The sequence below is a fragment of the Podarcis vaucheri genome (assembly GCF_965113315.1).
Source record: "Podarcis vaucheri genome assembly, chromosome: 13".
In the NCBI taxonomy this organism is placed as follows: domain Eukaryota; kingdom Metazoa; phylum Chordata; class Lepidosauria; order Squamata; family Lacertidae; genus Podarcis; species Podarcis vaucheri.
Genome location: NC_138751.1, coordinates 57,621,367 through 57,641,755, shown reverse-complemented (window position 1 = coordinate 57,641,755; position 20,389 = coordinate 57,621,367). Strand labels below are relative to the sequence as shown.

Below are 20,389 nucleotides of genomic sequence, written 5' to 3'. Positions count from 1 at the left end.
CTCTTCTTTCTGTTGTTCTGTCGTGGCACACTCCTGTTTTAGTTCCTGAGTGGGCTCCATATAATTTTCCACTACCTGATCAAAGGCTCTGGCAGCATTAGTCATAAAATCCATCTTCTGACTTAACTGATCCAATAGGGCATTTATTTTACAGAAAACACCCAACAGTGTTTCTGAAGGCATTGTCCTGCAAGGTCACAAAGTTCTTTCCCACAGTTGTAATCAATAACAGCTGCAAGTTCCTAGATTTAGTTACAATTTCACCATTCCCCTCTAGGGGGAAAAACCTCTGATTGTTCTTTTCCTTGAGAACAATAGCAACAGTTTCTTTTTTAATATATTATGTCCATATTTGTTCATTTAAAAGACGAGAGGAAACAATGGAATCACAATATTTCCCTCCTTTTAACTATCTGTCAAAGCATTTATTTCTGGTCAATGAGCTTCAATCATCAAATCTGACACCCCGCTCCCGGGTCAGGACGGTGTAAAATTACTTTACTTTAGCTTTATTTCTGCAGGTTTAAACGGCTCAATAAAAGTCCCCCTTCTTCTCCTGATTCCGAAGGGGGGTTCCGTGATTTTGAATGATGAAAGTCGATCCTTTAAAAGTGATTTTAAGGCTCTAGTTTGCGTTGTCTTTGCTTTGTTATAGCTACAAGAAAACGGAAGGGTGACTTCCTGTTTAGCCCTTTCCGTTTCAGTACCAAATTAGGGTATATTTTAAAGTCCAAGTTCCTTTTATTTCGCCAAATCTTGTTTAAAATCCGAAAATTTAGCGTTCCAGTAGTCACGGTTGGTTATTTTAAATGCCAAATTGTCCCAGGAAAAAGGCAGCGCTCTCTGACGACGGCTGTGCAGAAAAAGCAATTGACTCACAGCACCGCGCCACTTCCCCCTCTTCACTTCGGAGCCCGTTTATGGGTTCCTTAGTGGGTTGGGGGGGCGCTAAAGGTGCCCGCCGAGTCCCACAGTCATAGGCTTCATCCGCCTGTGATTTTCAGAAGGGTCCCCACTACGCCGCAGCGGAAAAGACCCGTTTCGTGCGGAGCTTGTCCCTCCAGTTCAGAGGGAGTCCGCCATCGCCGGAGGCGCCACCCCGGAAGTCCCGCCTTCCCCTGTTGTAAATAGACTGAAGCAAAGAGTCTGCAAGCTAAAGTCTTGGAAAGCTTTTCATAAAGGATTAAACTTCCATCGGCTAAAATCATCAAACCCCCCTTGGAAGCAGGAGAAGAGGGGGAAAATTTTAGATCGTGTAAGCCTGCAGGAGAGAGTGAAGAAAGTCAAATTACCACCGCTCTGAACCTGGAAACGGGCTGCTAGTAAGACTGAAGTTTTGGATATGCTCATTGACTGTGAATAGATCGTTTGTTGACAGTAAGTTAAAGTAGAGAAATACATTGTTTCCATTGTCTCCTGCGTTTAAAAAGGAGTAAAAGTAATTGAAAATTGAAACTAACTTTATTGCTTGAACTGTGCTTAAAAGGATTGATACAAATAGAAATTGTTTCCCCCTAGAGGAAGCATTTGAAATTGTTACATGAGCTGAGCTGGGGGAATTTCCAGCTGCAAGATAAGACAGTGAGAATCGGGGATTGACCTTGGACCGTTAAGAATGTTGACAGAAGAAGCCTTAGTGGTTGCATTATGTAAGATTAATGACTCACTGGAACAGCTCCATAAGAAGACGGATGTGATGATTATAAAAATTGATAACTTGGAACAAAAAGTGACTAATTTGGGACAAAAAGTGAATATTAATACAGAAAACTATTCAGGAATCGATACAGGGATCTTCTTTGACATGGCAAATTGAGGAGAAGGCGGGGGAGAAAGTTGTTGTTGTTGTGGAACCTAAAGTAGCACAAGTGGAGAGGGAGAGAGCCCCAGCCTCACAGATGCAATTTGATGACTATAAGTTGATGCCTTTTATGACTGAATTTAGAGAGAGTCAGACTTTGAGGATTGGAGCCCCGCTTGGACTGGAGAAGGAAAGTTGGATAGATCCCTTCATGCAGGGACTTATTGACCTTTGGGACATGGACTTGGGTGAGGAGGAGACTGGAGTTGTGGGGACCACTAGACTTGGAGGAACTTTGAAATATGACTGGAAATATCTTTTGAATTTTAGTTTTAACTATGGAGATTTGGCTGACTTGTCGAGAAGGAATAAAAACATTGCTAGGTGGGAATTTCCCCGAGATCTACTTTTCAGCATCAAAGGAAGGAAAATAAGAACAAGATCAGGAGAAGACAAAGTAAAGTGCATGTATAAACATGAAGAAGATTTGCAGAAGGGACCTGGAAAAGAGTTAAGAGCCTCGGACAGAAGATCACCAGGTTGATGGACTATATGGAATTGACGGAAATGACTGGCAGAATCTGAGACCAGGGAGAAGAGACGGTGGAAGAATATTGGAAAAAGTTTAAAATCTATATATGGAAATAATGTAAAATTAATGAGTGTTAGAAAAATGTTGGAAGGGAATTATACGGCTTTAGTAGAAATGTTTTAAGGAATTAAGCATAAGTAAGTATTATAGTATTAATGGAAAATAAGGTTAAAATATGTTAAGATAATCATATGACAGAAAATAGAGAAAGATGGAAAGGATTTGCTGAAACAATTAATAGAAATGGAATACAAAAAGGGAGGTGAGAGGAGGTCAATGAAACAAGGGAATGAAAGGGAGGATATTGAGATGGTATGATGTGTGTTTTTTGAACGGTTTTTGTTTTGTTTAATGTGTTAATGTTGTTGTGTATTGTTTATTGTATTGTATTTTCTTTTGTTTTTTTCTTTTTTCTTTTCTTTTCTCCTTTTTGTAAGGTTTAAAAGTAATAAATATTATTTTAAAAAATAAATAAACAGAAGATCCTCAGGGGTTCAGCAATGACAGGCTGGTTGCTCTGATTGGCAAAGGCGAAGCACACCTTCCCCGCCAGCAGCCAGCCGCTGCCACAATTGGGGATTCCCTTGTATCCCCCAGGGCTTGGTCACAGGAGACATGGGCTCAAAAATTTTGAAAACCACTGCCCTAGTGACTGCAGTTACCAAATGGAGACTTCAGTGTGTGGATGTTGCAAGTTCAGCTGCTGAACGGAGTCTTGCATCTCCCAGCCACAAAGCTCTCCCAATGCTACACAGATTCCGATGGATTGAACCAGCAGGTGTGGAGCTGCCCTGAATTGGAACGGTCTTCTGGTGCTATCTGCCAAAGAATTAGGGCCTGCTTGTGTAACTGCCTTTGAGTCGTCTCTCAAGTGTGTGCTTGCTTGCTTCTTGCATGGGAGGGAGATCTCCCCACCTCCTGGCACGTCTGGCAAACTTTGGCCCAGCAGCCCAAACCATTTTTGATCCACCTTCCTGCAAAAAGTATTGGGCTACATTTGTTAGCTGCCTGCAAGAGAAACAAAGGAACAGCCAACAAGTTGAAAACTGGCAAAACACCTATTTATTTTGCATATTTTCAGACCTGCATAAAATACATACATACAGACTTAAATATAGAAACTTTGCTCTGCAAATATTACCTTGTAGCATTGGAATGAAGGCTGTGGAACTGAAGCTGTGGGGGAGAATTTCTGCTGCTGCTGCTCACAGAGGAAGGCTCCACTGCTGCTCTTAAAAGTGTTTGTCACTGGATGCAGCTGGCAAATTGTTCACGCAGCCGGGGGGGAGGGGGGCGCAGTGGGTGTGGAGCGCCCCCGGGGTGTCACTACTGAGGGGGGTGACAAAATGCTGGGCAGCACTCACCGCAGGGCCTGGGAGAGACACGGTGGCTTGGGTGCGTGCAGGCTCTGCGCTGTCCTAATGGTCTGCCCGCTGCCCCCCCCCAAGTTGTAGGGCAGCAGAGAGGGAGGGGGCAGGTAGACTCCGGAGGCCCTGTGGTGCACCCTGCCCCTATGGACGGCTCACCCCACTCCTGGGCACACCGCCCCAGGTGCCCGAGCGGCTTCCTCCACCGCTGTCAGTCATGGCCTCTAACCTCGCTGCAGGAGACTGCTTCCCCACACAGATGTGCACTTGAATGCCCCTTCGCCACACTCGTCAACCACAGCAAGGCTTCATTTCAGGACACAAAATCCATTGCTCAGACAGCGGAAGTGTTTCACGTAAGGTACAGCCACCCATTCTGCTGCCCCTTCACCTTCCATTTATATCTTAGGAAGGGTGGATGGTGTGGAAGCAGGGCCTTTACCGCTGCACATGACTTGGGGGCAGCTGGGCTGCTTTTTCCTTGCACCTCTAGCTCATGCTCTATAGTTTGTGTCTGGAAGTTAACACCCTGCTGGCCACGGTTATAGGAATCTGCCTTGAGCCGAGTCAGGCCATCAGCCCACCTTCATATGTCTACACTGACTGGTGGCAGCTCTCCAGGGTCCCAGACGTGGACATTCCCAGCGATACCTGGAGATACTGCAGGGACTGTCCCTGGGGCCTTGTGCTCTGCAACTGAGCTGCAGCCCTCCCCCAAGATCGCATTCTGAAAGCAGTAAAAGTAGCAAGACTGTCAGGCTTCTACTTTAAAAGAAACAAGTCTGCAGGATTGGCAGGATGCTTCCTGGTTGCAGGTGGGAGAATGAAAAAAGCACCTCTCACTGTGCCCCCACATGGGAACAATCGAGGAGAAGGGACCACCTCTGGCCTACAGGGAACCTGGGGCAGCAAATACTACAGCTAGGTTTAACCACCTAAACCTTCCATGGCCACAGGTGTCTTGTTTGTACCAAGGAGAAGTATCTTATTCCTTGTTATGATACTGAACAGTGCAGAATTCATTGGCAGCTGATGTGCAGCCTCCCTTCTTCACTGATCCCACCTTTTCCTGAAAACAAAGTCTCACCAAAGAAATGGATTATCTTGAAAGATGCACTCAGCCCCTGGACATTGAAACAAAGAGCACTTCCCTCTGTTGAAGAGCATTTTTTAAAAAGGCTCAGAGAACTGAACAGGGAGAGGAAGGCAACTGCACCCCACCCCTTCCTCTGGCTCCAGGAAGCTAAAACCACTGGCACTCACTTGCTTATTTCCAAACCTTCAAACTAAAAGACGGGCAAGGAAAGGTGATCTTAATGCGCAGAGTTGATGTTACAAAATTGGTTGGCTGACAGGAAGAGGAAACTGCTTCCCTTTGATGTGGGATTCTAAGCACCCCATCCTGGAAATAATAGTTACCTTTGGGGATCTTTGTGTAGCAGGCTCAGTTCTTCCACATTCATAAGAATAAGGTAGGATACTAGAAGCAAAGGCTTCACAGGAACCCACCATCCTGTCCCCTAACTGCAGACACAATTTCACTTCCAAAAAATGTGAGGATTGCCCCCCCCCCCCATTAGGCTGTACACAACAAGAATAAAGAGAGGAAGTTATCCGACTCTTGCTGGAGAAGTTTCTTAAGTGCCTTCCTTGAACTACAACTCTTAGATAAGCTTAGCTGTAACATATTAAGGATGTCAAAATACTGAGCAAGTTTTACAGTGATGTCACTTACTATAATACTTAAACATGTTTTTAACAATAGATCCTCCAAGATGATGTGGAGTTGGGAGCATCCAGAGCACCATCATGACACACCATTTTGTTCCGCAATGTTTTATGCTGCACAAGTGACAGGCATGAAATGGGATAAATAAGACCACCAACCAGTGCCTTTCTTTTCTCCTGCAAAGGGAGAAAGTTGCAGCTGAGGGGCTGCATCAACTGCGGGAGGATGAGACAGAGACCCAAACACACAAAAAGGAATGAGCCAAGTGAGACTTTTAATACGCTGAATATCATACTTCAGCCTTCTCTGGCCTGGCACCCTCCAAATGGGTTTGACTACAACTCCCATAAGTCCCAACCAGGATAGCCATGTGATCCTGGGGCTGATGGAGGGTGCCAGGCCAGGGAGGTCTCCTCTAAGCTTCAGCAAACAGCTTGATGCTTTGGCTTTCCTGCTACTTCAGTCCCAAACACAACATTACAGGTTTCTGGTTAATCTGCTTCCTAATGGAAGTAAAAGAGAAATTGTGCAGAGGTAGATTAAAAAGGGGTGATAATCGTGCATCCTGCCTCAACACACACAGAATGTATTCTCGTATGTGGAAGGTGCTCCTCTAAACTGCCTCCCACCTCCCGAGTAGTGAGACTGCGGCTTTACATATGCACATGAGCCTACATGACCTGGGAGAAAATCTGGTGGGGTATGGCTTTTGCAAAAGCTGCATCTGATATTTTGGGGCTGGGGCTGGAGGGATACGTAGGACAGCCCCTTGCTCTCCCCACCCTGTGCTGTAGGTTCTCTCACTTTTGAGACATGCCTTGGGTTACAAAAGCAGCAAGCAGGGCACAGCAAATACAGTGGCATGGCAAGTTCACATTTTTGTTTCTGTCCCACCTACAAAACAGGCAAGAGGAACTTACACACCCAAGATGGGACGGATGGAAGGAGAAACAGATGCGCTCCCAAAATCAGCAGGGTTTGTCTGCATGGAAGTGGGTGGGAAAACGAGAATTGTAAAAGCCTGTCTAAAATGGGAAGAGGCATTGATGGACTTTTGTTGTGGAAAAACTGTCACAGCATGAAAAAAACAAACACCAAATGTTAACTTGGGAAGAGGCAAGACAACACTTTGGCCCTGCTGCATTTCCCTAAAGAGCGGCCAAGAGAGGACCACCTCTCCTCTGCCCATGTCCAAAAAGAAAGAGGGAAGCGGAAGGATTATCCTTCCATCCTAGAAGTATGTTGTGTCCTTTTCCTCATACAAAGTGCCCCTGTCTCTGTTCACAGACAAGTTACACCTGCACTTAGGAAATTAGCAACCTGGTGCCAAAACAAGCAAAGAGGTTTCTACTGTAGATTTTGTCACAGTGCAATATATTGAGAGGCAGCTCATCTCTCCCGTTTTAACTTTCAGGAAGAGAAAGTGGGAGGTGTGTGGAAGTTGAGCTGCCTTTCTTGAACCCTGGACTTGAGTGAGATGGAGAGGGCAGGCAACATCTTTGTTTTGCTAGCACAGCCATCCCCAGCAACATAGCCCTTTCCGAAGGGCTTTGGACTACAACTCCATTAGGATGGGAGCTGTGAGTCCAGAGCTCCCAGAGAGCACCAGGTGGGGGGAGGCTGCCTTTGCAAAATGCCCCTGCAGAAGGAAGATTCCTCAAGGCACGAGAGCAGGAACAAGAAGTGCTGGATAAACCAAGACAGGCATTGGTTCCCAGAGGCTGGAGCGAGTCTACAGGATTGCTGTGAAGCTGGACACCTCGTGGATTTTCATGATAAAACTACTGTGTTCCATTCCAAAAATACTCTAACTTGTTTATAAAATAACAGTTTATAGACCGCATGGAATATAAGTTAGGTGCCTGGCAGCCACTGGAGTGAGCCTGGGCGGAGATTTTGCCCCAACAGGACTGTGGGCTGAGGCTGGCTTCTCTCTCTCTCTCTCACTGGTGCAGGTGAGTGCGGTCGTCCGGGCGCTTGATGTGGATCCTGCGGACCCGCTCAATGCGCTCCCGCTCCTCGTCCTCCTCCAGGTGGTGCGAGCGGCCGGCTGCCCCTCCAGTCGCTTCCAGCAGTGCGTTGTCAGGGCCTCGTCCATCTTGGGCTTCATAAAGCAGAATGTTTAATGTCTCCTCGTAGATCCGGGCTTCTGGGAATTCAACCTGGACACCCCAAGCAGAGGGAGGTTAAGAGGAATTCCTTTCTCCCAAGCAACTTACATTTTAAAACATCATTATAAAATACAAAGGAAAACAAATTAGTTAAAAACCAACAGTTAAAATACACCAGACCCTGTTTAGAGCCAGCAGTTAAACTACAGTTTGCCCTGACATCTGCCCAGCCTGAGCCCCGTCCGCACCTCCATTTCCAGAGGCCCGTTGGAACAGGAAGCTCTGAGCCTGCCAGTGGAAGGATGACAAAGAAGGAGCCCATCTAGCCTCTTTTGGGAGGGAATCCTGCAATATGGGAGCAGCCACTCCTGGGTCACCACCAGTGTGCCTGTGATGGAGATGGGACCAAGAGAAGGTGCTCACCTGAGGATCTTAGCACTTGGGTGTGTTCACAGAGAGAGAGATGATATTTCAGGTAGCCTGAGCCCAACCATAGAGGCCTTTATAAGTTATCACCAGCACCGTATTGTGCCTAGAAATAGACTAGTGATGTTGTTTTAACTGTGGCCTAACATGTTCCCTGAAACCATCCTCAGTCAGTGGTCTGCTTCTTTCCCCCGGCCCTCTTGCCTAGGCATGGAAGAACTTTGCAACCCGGCAATGTTGGGGGTGGGGGGTGGGGCAGAGGAGAGAGAATAAGAGGGTTGCAGGGACAAGCTCAAATACTTGCTTCTACATATCATTTTGGGGAGTGGATGGGTGTTGTCAAGGAAGCAACAGCAACAAGACTCACCTTGGTCTGTTTCTTTTCCGTGGCGTACACAATGGACGTGCAGCAGACTTCCGCTATCTTGCGCCCCTGTCCGTAGAAAGACCAGCAGCAAATCTCGTCCCCAATGACATCCTTGATGAAGAGGACCCTCCCATTGAAGCGCAGCGAAAGCTTGTCAAACAGCTCAATGTTCTTCAGCATGTTGTCATCGGAGTTGCTGAGCCAACAGGACAGGAATGAGGGCACCTTCCAGTTTCCAGGGGCCTCTTTTAAACCCCTGCCCCCTAACTCTACTTTTAGTCAAAACTCCATTCCCCGCCTCCTCACTTTGTTTCATCAGCTCCCACGGGGCATTGAAAATGGCCTTATAAACCTTCCCTGGGTGCAGAAGGTGAAAGCTTTTACCTGGTGTAGGAGTACTTGTTGTTACTTCTGTTGTACAGCAATTTTACCGCTGGCTGTGGAGAAAGCAAACAGGTAGGGATAAATGTCACAGTTTGATGTTTTTGTTATAGAGCTCACCTTGAAAAGGGAACTCTCCCTTCAGCTGTCAACTGGGGGAAGCCATTCCAGGTGGGACAGGAGAGATAGGAAGCCCAGCTCCATCTGGTGCCTCATGCCCCTGAACTGTGCATTCTAAAGAATGACTCTTTAGAAACTGGCACCTAGGTTTTACTTTTCCTCTTCCCTCCCTGTCTCTTTTCCCTTGCGTATCCTGTTTTTTTTTAGATTGCAAGCTTGCAGGTAGAGACTGTCTTGTTTTGACTATATGCCAGTCTCTTTGGCTGAACAGTGGGGTACAAATTCAATCAATCAATCAGTCATAAACTTTGCAGGATGCAGAGTGGGAGGGCAAAGCCACGGTGGAGGGTTAAGACTCGGAACTGCCTCCTGCACATGAGCTCTGGTACAGAATGCAGCTGCTTTAGAATATCAAGAGCCCTGCAGGAGCATCAGATCAAAGCTCCATCTAGTCTGGCATTGTGTTTCTCACCAAGGCCCTCTTCCCTTTGTTGCCAGCATGTGATATCCACAGGTAGACTGCCTCTGTACACAGAGGTTCCATTCATGGCCATGTACAACCATGAACAGACCTGCCCATTATGATAGGTCCATCTTTCTGTCAAGGGATGGCTGAGCTGTGTCCCTCCAGTTATTACTGGACTACAACTCCCATCTTCCCCGATCACAAAGTCATGCAGGCTGGGGCTGATGGGAGTTGGGATCCCAACATCCAGAGGGTCACAGTTAGCCACCCCTTTGCTATGTTTCTACTGAAGTGTTTATATTCTGGCCCTATATAAATGTCAGGGTGCTGTAATATGATCCTGCCCTTGCAGGTTTAACAATCTAAGTTTCAAAGACAGAATACAGGTGAAGATAAAGGTCTGGTGGGAACCAGTGAGGAGAAAGAAAAAGTAAAGAGGCAGGTAATTCTCCACTGCACCCCCAACCCAGTTCCTAAAGGAAGGCAGAGATGCCCAACACTTAATCACAGAGGTGGAAGGGACCTAAAGGTCATCTAGTGCAACCCTAAGCAATACAGGAATCACAGCCAAATTGTACAGGTATTGAAGTGAAAACCAGGCGGGAATGTGTAGTTTGTGAACATGCCAAGCTTAAAACACAGCTCTTCTCATCCAAAGAGCTGCTCACCTTGTTTGATGTGGCTATAAGTTTCTGCTCTTCTTTGGAGGATGTGATGATGGGCACCTTGCAGAAGGGCTCGTAGACCTCTTTGTTCTGCTGAAACGAGAGACCCAATCAGAACTCAAGCAAGAGGTGGAAGAGAAGTCAGGCGCTCACCGGGAAGAACCTACTAGCCCAGCTGAAGACCCACCAGGAACTGAGGTACACCAGGCAGTGACTCAAGACAGGGCCTTTTCTGTGGTGGCACCCTCACTATGGGATTTGCATTGCACAAGTTTTGACGCCAACTGAAGACACCTCTCTTCACCAAGGCAAACAACAAAAGGGCTTTTGTAGCCACTGTGGGTTCTCAAGTGCCTGATGCATGGCCTGCTTACCTGTAGGGCAGCCTGGCACTCATCCACCAGACCTTGGACCAAATAATATTTGGCTTCTGCCAGCAGCTCTTCTATCTCCCGCCGGCTCTCTGGAAGGGGTACAGCACCGTCACGCAGGTAGTTTAAGATGGTCCCAAAATGTTTACCGCAGCGGTCAATCAAAATCCAGCCTGAGACAACAGCAGATGAAAATTAATGGCGGAAGAGGCAAAGGAGGAGAGCAGAATAAAACCACTGTCTCCCTGTTACCAGTGAGAGGACCACCAACAGGCCAAGGTTTGGGGTGCCTAAATACCTTGCAGCAGAGATGGGGAACATCTGTGGCCAAGCAGATTCCCACTGGGAGGCTAGTCTGCAATCCTGGGGCCGCCACAAAAAGGGTCACCTCTTGCACCTGCTTATAGCATCTCGTGTAACGACAGGGCAGAGAGTAGAGCCTCTTGGGCTGATCTCAAGTCCCAAGCAGGATTTTGGGTGTGGGCAATGGAAGATCTATAAAGCTTTAGAAAAGGAGGTGCCCTGTGAACATTTTGGAATGCTGATACAAGTTTACTACTTGACTGGACCATATAGGAATCAGCTGCAGGAAACCGGGAAAGGAAGCCCCTCCCCACTCATTTCAGGTTCACTGAAGTGCCATGATCAGCAGCCAAGAAATAAACACCCGTCAGTTTAGTAAAAATATTTGTGGGTTGTCATTTTGGATGGCTCATTTGCAGTGCTGGGCTTACATGCCCCCAAGTGGCCTCCTGGTTACCTTGAGCAAGTGACCCAACAAAATAACAGATTCATAGAATCATAGAGTTGGAAGGGACCTGAAGGGCCATGGAGCTCCACTCCTTGCTATGTTCAACCCCCCTGCAAGGCAGGAATCACAGGTAAAGAATCCCTGAAAGCTAGCGAATCATATCTCTAATCCCCCCCTAATATTAAAGAAAGGGGCAAAAGGGCCAGCTAAGGGCATCTAGGAGGTAAGAGGGCTCCCTAGAAAATCTCCTGCTGCGGGCATATTCTGTTTATTAGGGTGCGATCAGTGAAAATGAAAAAGCAGTGAAATGGAACAGGGTGCCTCCTCTTTCTTCCCCCCTCAGCTCCCTCTCCTAGCCCTTGACTGAACACAGCCAGAGCAGCTGTTTCTCAGAGGGAAGCTTCCTGCGCAATCGTCAGCAAGGCACAGCCAGCCATAAACAGACCAAAGGCTTTGGTTTATGGGCAGAGAGACAAGAATGCATTTGAGGAGGGTGGCGGGGGGGGGGGGAGCCTATGCAGGACAGACGCTTGCCTTCAACAAATAAGGGCAATGCAGGCCAAAGGATTTGATGGGTGCCTTGAATTAATGGCCTTACAGTGAAAATCTGATTATGCTCTTAGTTCTCCAAGCCACAAGTTTTACATAACAGCTCCAAATGGAACAAGGGACAGTCTTTCTTTCCAGCCCTGCTATCTTGCTCTACTTTGCCCTTACGGTGATTAAACCTGCAAGTTTTCTTAAAATCAGGGTGTAAAAGTCTGTATTGCTCTTACTCGCTCCCACAGGAGGCGGGATGGCCACCAACTTGCATAAGAAGAAGAAGAAATAATAATTTTATTATTTATACCCCACCCATTTGTCTGGGTCTCCCTAGCCACTCTGGGCGGCTGGATGGCCTTAAGAGAGGATGGAACAAATTCCTAGAGGATCAAGGCTATTAGTCATGGGGATGGGGCTTTGCCTGGCAGTCCAAAGCAGCCATGCTTCTGAATGCTGGAAGCTGCCGGAGGGGAGGGGGCTCTGGGGTCGGATCCTGCCTGTGGGCTTCCCTTGGGGGCATCTGGTTCCCTGTGAGAACAGGAGGCTGGACTAGATAGAGCAGCTTCCATGATAGACCTCATCTATCCCATTGTTTGGTTCCTCCCTGACCAACCTTCAGAGACTCTTAGGAAAGCTTTGCTTCAAGTCAATTATTGTTATGTTGTTTGTTAGTGTTTGCTGTGTTTTTTGTGTGTATTGTTCTCTTTGTTTTTGTTTGGTTAATTGAAATTTTAAAAAAAGAATTAAAAAAAAGGAAAGCTTTGCTTCAGGGCTCCGACAAGTCTATCCCAGAACAAGTGGCAAATTTTTTGATTATCATCATCATCATCATCAGACTATGAACTGCCTGATACGTTTGAGTCTAGCGTTATAATTCTATTTTTCCCAGTTGTCAGCATGTAAGTGGCGCCTGCTGCATCTCAGTGGCCTCTTTTGGGAAACCCGCAAGCCAGGACTGAGGACAAGAGGCCTCTTCTCCCCTCCTGTGCTTTCCAGGAACTGGGATTCAGAAGCCTTGCTGCGTCTGACCAGAGAGGCAGAGAAGAGCCATCCTGCCTGGCAGCCATCAACAGCCTTTCCTCCATGGATTTGTCCAATCTTATTTTGAAGCCATCTGAGTTAGTGGCTACCCACTGCCTCCTGTGGCAGGGAGTTCCATAGTTTAACTATGTGCTGCATAGTGCATTTTTATTAATGCAAAGAGACTGAGTGAGGCTAACGGGAGCCTCAAACGGCCCCCTGCCCATCTTGGCCCTGCTGTCCCTCCTGGCCAGGAGGCCTCCATTACCTTCGCTGTCGGTGAGGACCTCCATCCGACCACTGAACATGGCCTTGAGCATGGTGTCCTGCTTGGTCAGCGTCTGCATGGTGGTGTAGTACAGGCCCCCGCCGATGTTCAGCTTCACATACTTGGAACTGGGGCTGGCGCCTTTGAAGGACATGGTGCGGGTTGCGGCTGCTGGCACTGCAGTGCTCACCACCGTTTCTCCAGACATCTCTTCCTGCAAGAGCAAAGGAGCCTTCGGTGAGGACCCTCATGCCCCTCTGGCTACCTGTGCATCCTAAACAGGTCGGACCAAGAGGAGCCCAGCTGGACTGGAGCCAAGGCCTTTTGGGTCCAGCTTCCTGCTGCTCAGGGGCCATCTCTGGCCTCAGGCACTGGACACAGAGGCAGCAGCCACCTGGGCTGGGAAGAACGTAAGCAGAGCCTGGCACTGACAAACAGCCTCCTCCAGATGCCTGCCTGCCTGCCTGCCTGCCGGCTGGGCTTCATAGGCGGCCCCGTGAAGAAGCAAACGGGGTGGCGCCAAGTTGTGGAAGGGGAGTCGAGGCATGGGGGCCAGCGGTTAGCGTTGGACTAGGCCCTGGGAGACCAGGGTTCAAATCCCCACTTGGTGACTTTGGGTGCCAGCCACAGTCTCTCAGCCTAACCTACCTCACAGGGCTGTCATGGGGATTAAATGAGGGAGGGAACAGTGTATGGCACCCTTAAGAGAAAAGGCTGGGAGTTGCAAGAAAGGTTCAGAAAAGGGCGACCAAACGATAAAGGGGCTGTAGAAATGCCCCTAGGCGGAAAGGGAGCAGCATTTGGGACTTTGTAGTAGAGAGAAAAGGCGAGTAGGAGGCAACAGGATAGTTTTATTGAATGATACCTGGCATGGAGAAAGTGGGTCGAGAAGTGTTTCTCTCTCTCAGAACATTAGAACTCATGGGCATCCAATGATGCTGAACGCTGGAAGACTCCAGAGGTACTTCTTCAAGCAGTGCACAGGAGGCAGGGATAGCCACTAACTTAGATGGCTTTAAAATAGGCACCTGGTTAGCCACCGTGGGAACAGAATGAGGGACCACTGGCCTGATCCAGCAGGCTCTCCCTGTGTTGTTGCTAGTTATGGGGCTCTCACATGGGTGCAGTGCGAGGCAGCAGGAAATGTCTTGGCAAAACTCAATAAGGAAACTAGCGTCAGGACTTCTCAGAGAAACGTCAGGATTTTTGCATAATTTCATCACTCAGTTGCTCTCATTGGCCTTTTGAAATACTTTTGAGAGTGTGTAAGAACTGAATTGCAAGCAAAAGATGAATCATAGAATCATAGAATAGAATCATAGAATCATAGAATCATAGAGTTGGAAGAGACCACAAGGGCCATCGAGTCCAACCCCCTGCCAAGCAGGAAACACCATCAGAGCACTCCTGACATATGGTTGTCAAGCCTCTGCTTGACAGATGAGCTGCTTCAGGCTGGGGGGGGGGGGAAGGTTGATGATTCACCTCCAGCTAGTGTCCTGGTCAGGTTATGTGTGTGCTTATCATCTTCGTGGCTGACTCCTGAGTGACTCCCTCCCCACCAAAGCCAGTTCACAACTCTGCCTTTCTCTGCAGTAAGGGCTTGGCTTATTTTGAATTCAGCCAAGGAATTTCAGCTTCAGTCCCAAGAAGCTCTTCGGTCAGCTTTTCCACAGTGCAAGCAGTACAGACAATGGAGCAATCTCTCTTGTTCTTCCTACCTGCCCCTCCTTTCCCTAAACATCAGCCAGAGAGTTATTCTACAAACAGACGCCTTCTCACCCTCCTGCATTTAAGACTGTCAAAAGGATTCCAACCTCAAGTGACACAGCCCTGGTGTTAGATAAAGTTCTTCCTAATAGCTGCCAACTTGTGGTCTACAAGAGCCTAAGCTTGGGGTCCCCAACAGCACCCTTCCATGGCCCTTGCCAAGTCCTCCGCTCTGTTTTATAAATTGCTTGGGGAGGGAGTTGTTTGGTTGGAGGGGGCACATATTTTGGGGAGGGGGTTCCTTTGTCTATTGGGGTGGGTGGGTGTAGGTTTTTCCTGCCATTTTGGAAATGGGTGGAGTTCCGAGAACTGCTGGTTTATTTTCTGTGGAATTGTCATTTTGTGGTCCCCTTTATCGTTTCTTTCCGAAGGTGCCCCGTAAGCGTCTGAATAAGCCCAGAATAAGCAGCATGAAAACGGCTGTGCTACACCCCACCCCACCCATGGTGAGTGAGAGCCTATCAAAACAAACACATGAGGTCTTTAGAGGTACCACAAAACAGCAAAGTTATCCCTCTGCAATGGACAAAGCAGGCATGAGTCACTAGCTAGAACGAGCCCTTCTCTGACCTTATCAAGGGGCTGCATTGGAGATCTATCAGGCTTGGAAATCTCCTGGGGCAGTGACAAATGGCAGAAAGGTTCTTTCTCACTTTATCAGGCCTGGCCAGGCTTCTGAGCTAACAATAAACTTAGATCATCAGCCACCTCAGAACAATGAGTTTATCAGGGCCTCAAGCTTTGCACAGAGGGGAAATTAAAGTCCCACTCACCATCACAAAGCCAAAGCTTTGTCAAAGGGGAGAGCTTTAAGGCCATGGTTAAATTAATAGGCTGCCTGAAGGCAGGGGAGGAAGTCAATTAATATTGAAACAGAGTGCTGAATGTTTCATGCAGCATCTTGTTACCAGTCAAGGGGAGCTCCAATTCCCACCTTATCTCAGGGACGCATTAGATAAAACCTGACAAGTCAGGATTGAAAACAACCCAGCTAGGAAAGGAAGAGCCAAGAGGAAAAAGGATAGCAACATTTCTGTGGCTGGGGGAGAATCTGACTTAGATATTCCTGATACACTTCTGGGGTGAGCTGAGCAGGCACTGTGCTTAACAGCAGCCCAAAGGCTAATTCAAGTAAATTCCAAGTGAACAAGACTGACTTAATAATACATGTTGTGCTGCTGCTGCAATGTCTAAGCTTACCGAGATGGTATGATTAAGAGAAGAGAGACAGAGCAGAGAGAACCCAGTTGCCCTTTATGGAGTAGGTAAAACACAAGTATAATTTGGAACCATTTAAAGACTTTTCGCAGCCGATATAAAGACGAGACATTAGTTGAATTATGCTTGGATAGTTTATGACACGATGGGTTTGTAAGTGAAAGGTCTTACCTTCCATCTTGTTGCGATCCTTAACGGAGCACAAGTAAATCAGTTCATAAGTTTATAATAACATGAAATAAAGAGAAGGGATGGGTGGGGGGTTTAAAAGACTTTCCTCATATCTTCATGCCCTTCAGAGGATCCCTAAGTGGCTCACAATAACACAAGTGTACTACAAAACACACATCCATCTAAAAATACAAACCGGAAGCAGAGCAGTCAGATAGAATCATAGAATTGTACATTGGAAGGGACCGCAAGGCTCGCGTAGTCCAAAACCCTGCAGTGCAGATCAACACTCTAATACACTCTATGGCAGTGGTGCCCAAACTTTTTTCAAGGAGGGCCAGATTTGATGAAGTGAAGGGCCGTGAGGGCCAACCAAAGTTGTTGCGTTTTTTTAGGATTGAAATTGTTGAGGGGTTTTTTGAGGATTTTACCCCATAAACTGCCGAAGGGGCCGGATTAGGCCCCCGAAACGGACTTTGGACATGTCTGTGGTAGAGCCTTTGGCCAACAAGGGAATCAAAGGTGTGCTAAAGATGGGAAAGGAGATTGCAGAGGAGCTGAACGGATTATTTGCATCTGTCTTCAGAGCAGAAGACTCGCGAGTAACATAAAAGTAATAAGGTGAAACAGGAGAGATGCAAGCCGGGAAGGGCGACGGAAGGGCCCGGCCGAGCGGCGACTCACCCCGCAGGCGGTGCGCCATCCCTTTGGCCCAGGCGAGGTGGCGGCGGCTGCTCGGCAACCTCCTCGCCCGTCTCCTCGTGAGGGAAACGCGGCGTCGGGGCGCCTCCGGCGGAGCAAGGCCGCTGGCCTTCGCCCTCCCCCCCCGCCTTCCTCCTTTTCGCCGCACCGCCTGCGCCTCCACTGCCTCCCGCTCTCGGCGGGCCCTCCTGGGCGTCGGGCTCCGAGGGCGAAGGCGCCCCTCCTCGGCCCCACTCCACCACGCCCATCTGCAGCACGGGCCCCACCGCCATGCTCCCGCCAGCCGCCCTGGCCGCTTTGCCTGCCTCCTCCTCGGGCTCGAAGCCCGGGTTGTCCCGGATCCAGGCCTGCCTCGAGCAAGACGAGAGTGGCGGCGACGGTGAGCAAGACGAAGGAGGAGAAGGAGAAGCGCAGACGACGACTCCGCCACCGCTGCCCGGCGGGTCCCGCAGCCACTCCAGCTCCAGATGCTCCAGGCCACCGGGATGGCAAAGTCCTGCCATGGCCCCCCGACCCTGGTCAAAGGCCGCCGCCTCAGAAATTTTCTGTCAGGCTAGCCGAGTAACGGCGCGGGAAGGGAGCGCCTTCGCTTTCTCCACCGCCCGCCTTCCAGCCCCCCATCCCCGCCCACAGCGCGCCGCCTCGCAGGGGGAAGCGGGCAGGCCGGGCTGCGTGTGTCTCTTGGCCGGAAGCTGCGGGGAGGGGAAGAGCGGTGCTCCCCACACAGCCAGGAGCTCCTGCGGCTCCTTCCAAATCTAATAGGGTTTTGTTTTGTTTTGGTCTCTCTTTTTGCAGCTTCAGCTGCCGACACAACTGTCCTAGGCTTTGATTAGGATGGTAGACTTGGAAAGGGATCCCCCGGGTTCCTCTAGTGACTAGAGAATAAAAGGTGAAGGCTGGCGGCCGGCGGCGGCTACACGGGCCACATGACGAGGTCTGGCGGGCCGGATTCGGCCCGCGGGCCTTGTGTTTGACACTCATGCTCTATGTCAAACTGGCACTCTTCAGATATCTTGGGACTACAAATCCCATGGTTGTGCTGGTTAAGACTGGCAGGAGTTGTCGTCCAAAGCCCCTGGAGAGCACTAAGGTATGGGAAAGACTGTTCTAATAGAGCACCCTAAACTGATCCCCTATTCTCAAAAACCTGGTGGGAGAGAATGGTCTTGACTGGTTTTCTAAAGACTCCAGTGCAGAATGTTTGGTGGACTTTCCCTACAGAGGGAGAGTCCCCATGCAAAGTGTCCACATGGAACAAACTAAAATATTCAACAGTCCACCTGCTTCTTAAACCTTTCTTGTATGCCCCATCTTTGCCTGGCCTCCCCCAATTCCTCCTTCTCACCTTCCCAGAACCCTCACAACCCATTAACACTGATACGGACCGAGGGGGGGTGTGCCTATTCCCCCCTTCTCCTTAACTGTCCGAGGCGATGACCTCGAGGGTGCCACCGCACACCCACCCTCAAACCCCCTTCACCGTTGCACAAGCACCACACTTTTCCCAGACCCTTTTCCGAACGAAATAAGCTCGAATATACATATATTCCCTATCTTTTCCTATGCCTATCTGCGCTCCATACTTAGAACAAGTAGACCGAGTGTTTCTCTTCTCCGCTTATTCCTATGGCCGCGCTTTAGCCAATCACATCCATGCATTCGTCCTGCAGGAGCTAGCTCAGGGAGCTCTTGCACGCCTCATTTCATTCCTGACAAGCTGCTGACGGCCCCCCACCGCGAGAACAATGGATCCGAAACCAAGAACCTTGTAAAACTGTCAAAATCCAGTTACAATGTATCCATTCTGTATTTGCTTGTCAAAACCCTGTTACAATGTATCCACCCTGCCTCTACTTTCTCCCTACGGTACGGAAGGGGTTAGAAATAATAGAAATCTTTGGAAATTGATATAAAATCAGCCGTAGTTCCGATTTTCTTGCTCTCGGTGTCATTCAACTCAGTTCCCCCTGGACTCCATAATGCTGCCCCTACTTCCATAATCCCCGAAGCGGCGGATCACGTACGCAGGAACTTCCTAATCCTGTCTGATCGTTTCGCCAAACCCTTCCTCTGGGCAATATTAGGTGGCAGACGATGCATATCTCTGACCCATTGTCTTGCCACCACCGGTACTCAATAAATGCTTATCTATGTATATTTCTTCCTCCGCATATTCCCCCTCCCTCATCCGAAATGGTAATGAATGTAATCCCACCCCTTCCATAATGTACTCATGACGTTTCTAATGTATTCATGATGTAATTCACGAAACATGACCTTCCCATAATGTATTCATGACGTTTCCTGCACTGTATTCTGGGTTATGGAGGGAACTTTTAAAAGTCCATGTCACCCCATACTCGGGGTTCAATGCCATTTTGAACCTGTTGCGCAATAAACTTGGATCTTCGTATTTTGCTCCTGTGTCCGGCTGAGCTCCTTTCTTCTCCGCTAGGACCCGCGGACTTTGTCCGACGAGCTGGGTGGCTGTGCCCTCACGCACCCAGATTTTACCCTAACAACAGCAATTCCCACATCTTCTTGCAGTGAGTTCCATAGGACAATGGTGTGTTGAGTGAAGAAGTCCTTCTTTTGGTCCAACAGTTTCATCTGATGAATTCACTCCCTGCCTCACGTATGCACTCCCCGTTGGTGACCCACAAGACCGTCTCATGGCATCCCATTTGCTATCCTCTCCCCTGCCCCCAGGGGCCATCCAAGGTGTGGATCACTTCTGAGTAAACCTGCATAGGATCTGCACTGAAGGAACAGTCTGTCTCCCTCCAGATGACTTGGGACTACTTAAGAAGACTCCCGAAGGCTTATAGGAGGTTTTCAATGTTTAGTGTTCTGTTCTGTTTTAGTATATGTTGGAAGCTGTCCAGAGTTGTTGGGACAACCCAGTCAAGTGGGCGGGGTACGAAAAAATATTATTACAACTCCCAAGTTGTGCTGATGAGAACTGAGGGGCGTTGTCATGTGGAGGGCACCAGGTTGGAGAAGGGGGGGGCTGGGCATTTAATGCACAGTTTATCCCTTCCTAAGCCCCGCCTCCCTTCCGGGCCACGCAGAACAGATCATCACCATCATCGGAACTGATTTTATGGATGTTGGGCTTCATCCTCATGCTCACCGGGGGGGGGGAGGCGGGGGGGGGTTGGGGCCCACTCGGAACTTCTCCCCGCTGAAGGACACGGGGTCTCGGAAGCCAGAGAGGAGGAGGAGGAGGAGAAGAAGAAGAAGAGGCCGCCCCCTTCCCCTGGGCTCTGCCCCAAAGGGCCCTGAGAGCCCCCCCCGCCCCAAGGGCTCCCTCCCCGCCCCAAGGGTCCCCCCCTTGCTCACCATGAACAGCCCCTCGCGAGGCCTCCCTCAGCCAACCAGGTCCCGAGGCGAAGACGAGGAAGAAGCAGCGGGTGACGCGCACGAGGAAGGGGCGGGGCGACCCCCAAAAAACTTTTCTGCCGAGCCCCACCCCGATTCTACCCATGCTCCTTTGCGTTCCTCTCCGGCTTTTTCCACAAGGAGGTGGGCGGAACCCAAATCCCAAGGA

At 49.0% G+C, this 20,389-nt stretch overlaps 2 protein-coding genes and 1 long non-coding RNA gene across 4 annotated transcripts in view; all 3 read right to left on the bottom strand.

Annotated features, from left to right (window-relative positions):
* Nucleotides 1-3,432: 3,432 nt before the first annotated feature.
* LOC309517094 overlaps nt 3,433-20,389 on the bottom strand; it is a 118,125-nt gene continuing 101,168 nt past the window's right edge. The window contains exon 2 of the long non-coding RNA XR_014213144.1: nt 3,433-4,522. This is a non-coding gene — a long non-coding RNA (uncharacterized lncRNA). The remainder of the gene's footprint in view (nt 4,523-20,389) is intronic.
* Nucleotides 7,302-20,340, bottom strand: KCTD10 (potassium channel tetramerization domain containing 10). 2 transcript variants are annotated; one of them, XM_082196129.1, is made up of 7 exons: nt 20,182-20,340; nt 12,979-13,192; nt 10,400-10,569; nt 10,029-10,118; nt 8,778-8,830; nt 8,394-8,589; nt 7,302-7,651 (listed from the first exon to the last, which is right to left on the bottom strand). In XM_082196129.1, exons 1-7 carry the CDS (start codon nt 20,182-20,184, stop codon nt 7,433-7,435), a joined length of 945 nt encoding a protein of 314 aa, XP_082052255.1. In that variant the 5' UTR covers nt 20,185-20,340; the 3' UTR covers nt 7,302-7,432. The 2 variants fall into 2 exon arrangements, with proteins under 2 accessions (XP_082052255.1, XP_082052256.1); XM_082196130.1 differs by having other exon boundaries at nt 10,029-10,115.
* Nucleotides 14,423-19,902, bottom strand: LOC309517091 (uncharacterized protein). Its single transcript, XM_082196151.1, has 2 exons — nt 19,343-19,902; nt 14,423-18,184 (listed from the first exon to the last, which is right to left on the bottom strand). The coding sequence occupies exon 2, from the start codon at nt 17,340-17,342 to the stop codon at nt 16,818-16,820; it is 525 nt and encodes a 174-aa protein (XP_082052277.1). The 5' UTR covers nt 17,343-18,184; nt 19,343-19,902; the 3' UTR covers nt 14,423-16,817.

Excerpts from the sequence above, each read along its gene's own strand:
- LOC309517091 (XM_082196151.1), bottom strand. The coding sequence starts at position 17,342 with ATGGCAGGACTTTGCCATCCCGGTGGCCTGGAGCATCTGGAGCTGGAG.
- KCTD10 (XM_082196129.1), bottom strand. Across the intron at positions 8,831-10,028 it reads TTATAGCCACATCAAACAAG|CCAGCGGTAAAATTGCTGTA; the intron begins GTGAGCAGCTCT and ends CTTTCTCCACAG. Across the intron at positions 7,652-8,393 it reads CGGAAAAGAAACAGACCAAG|GTTGAATTCCCAGAAGCCCG; the intron begins GTGAGTCTTGTT and ends TGGGGTGTCCAG.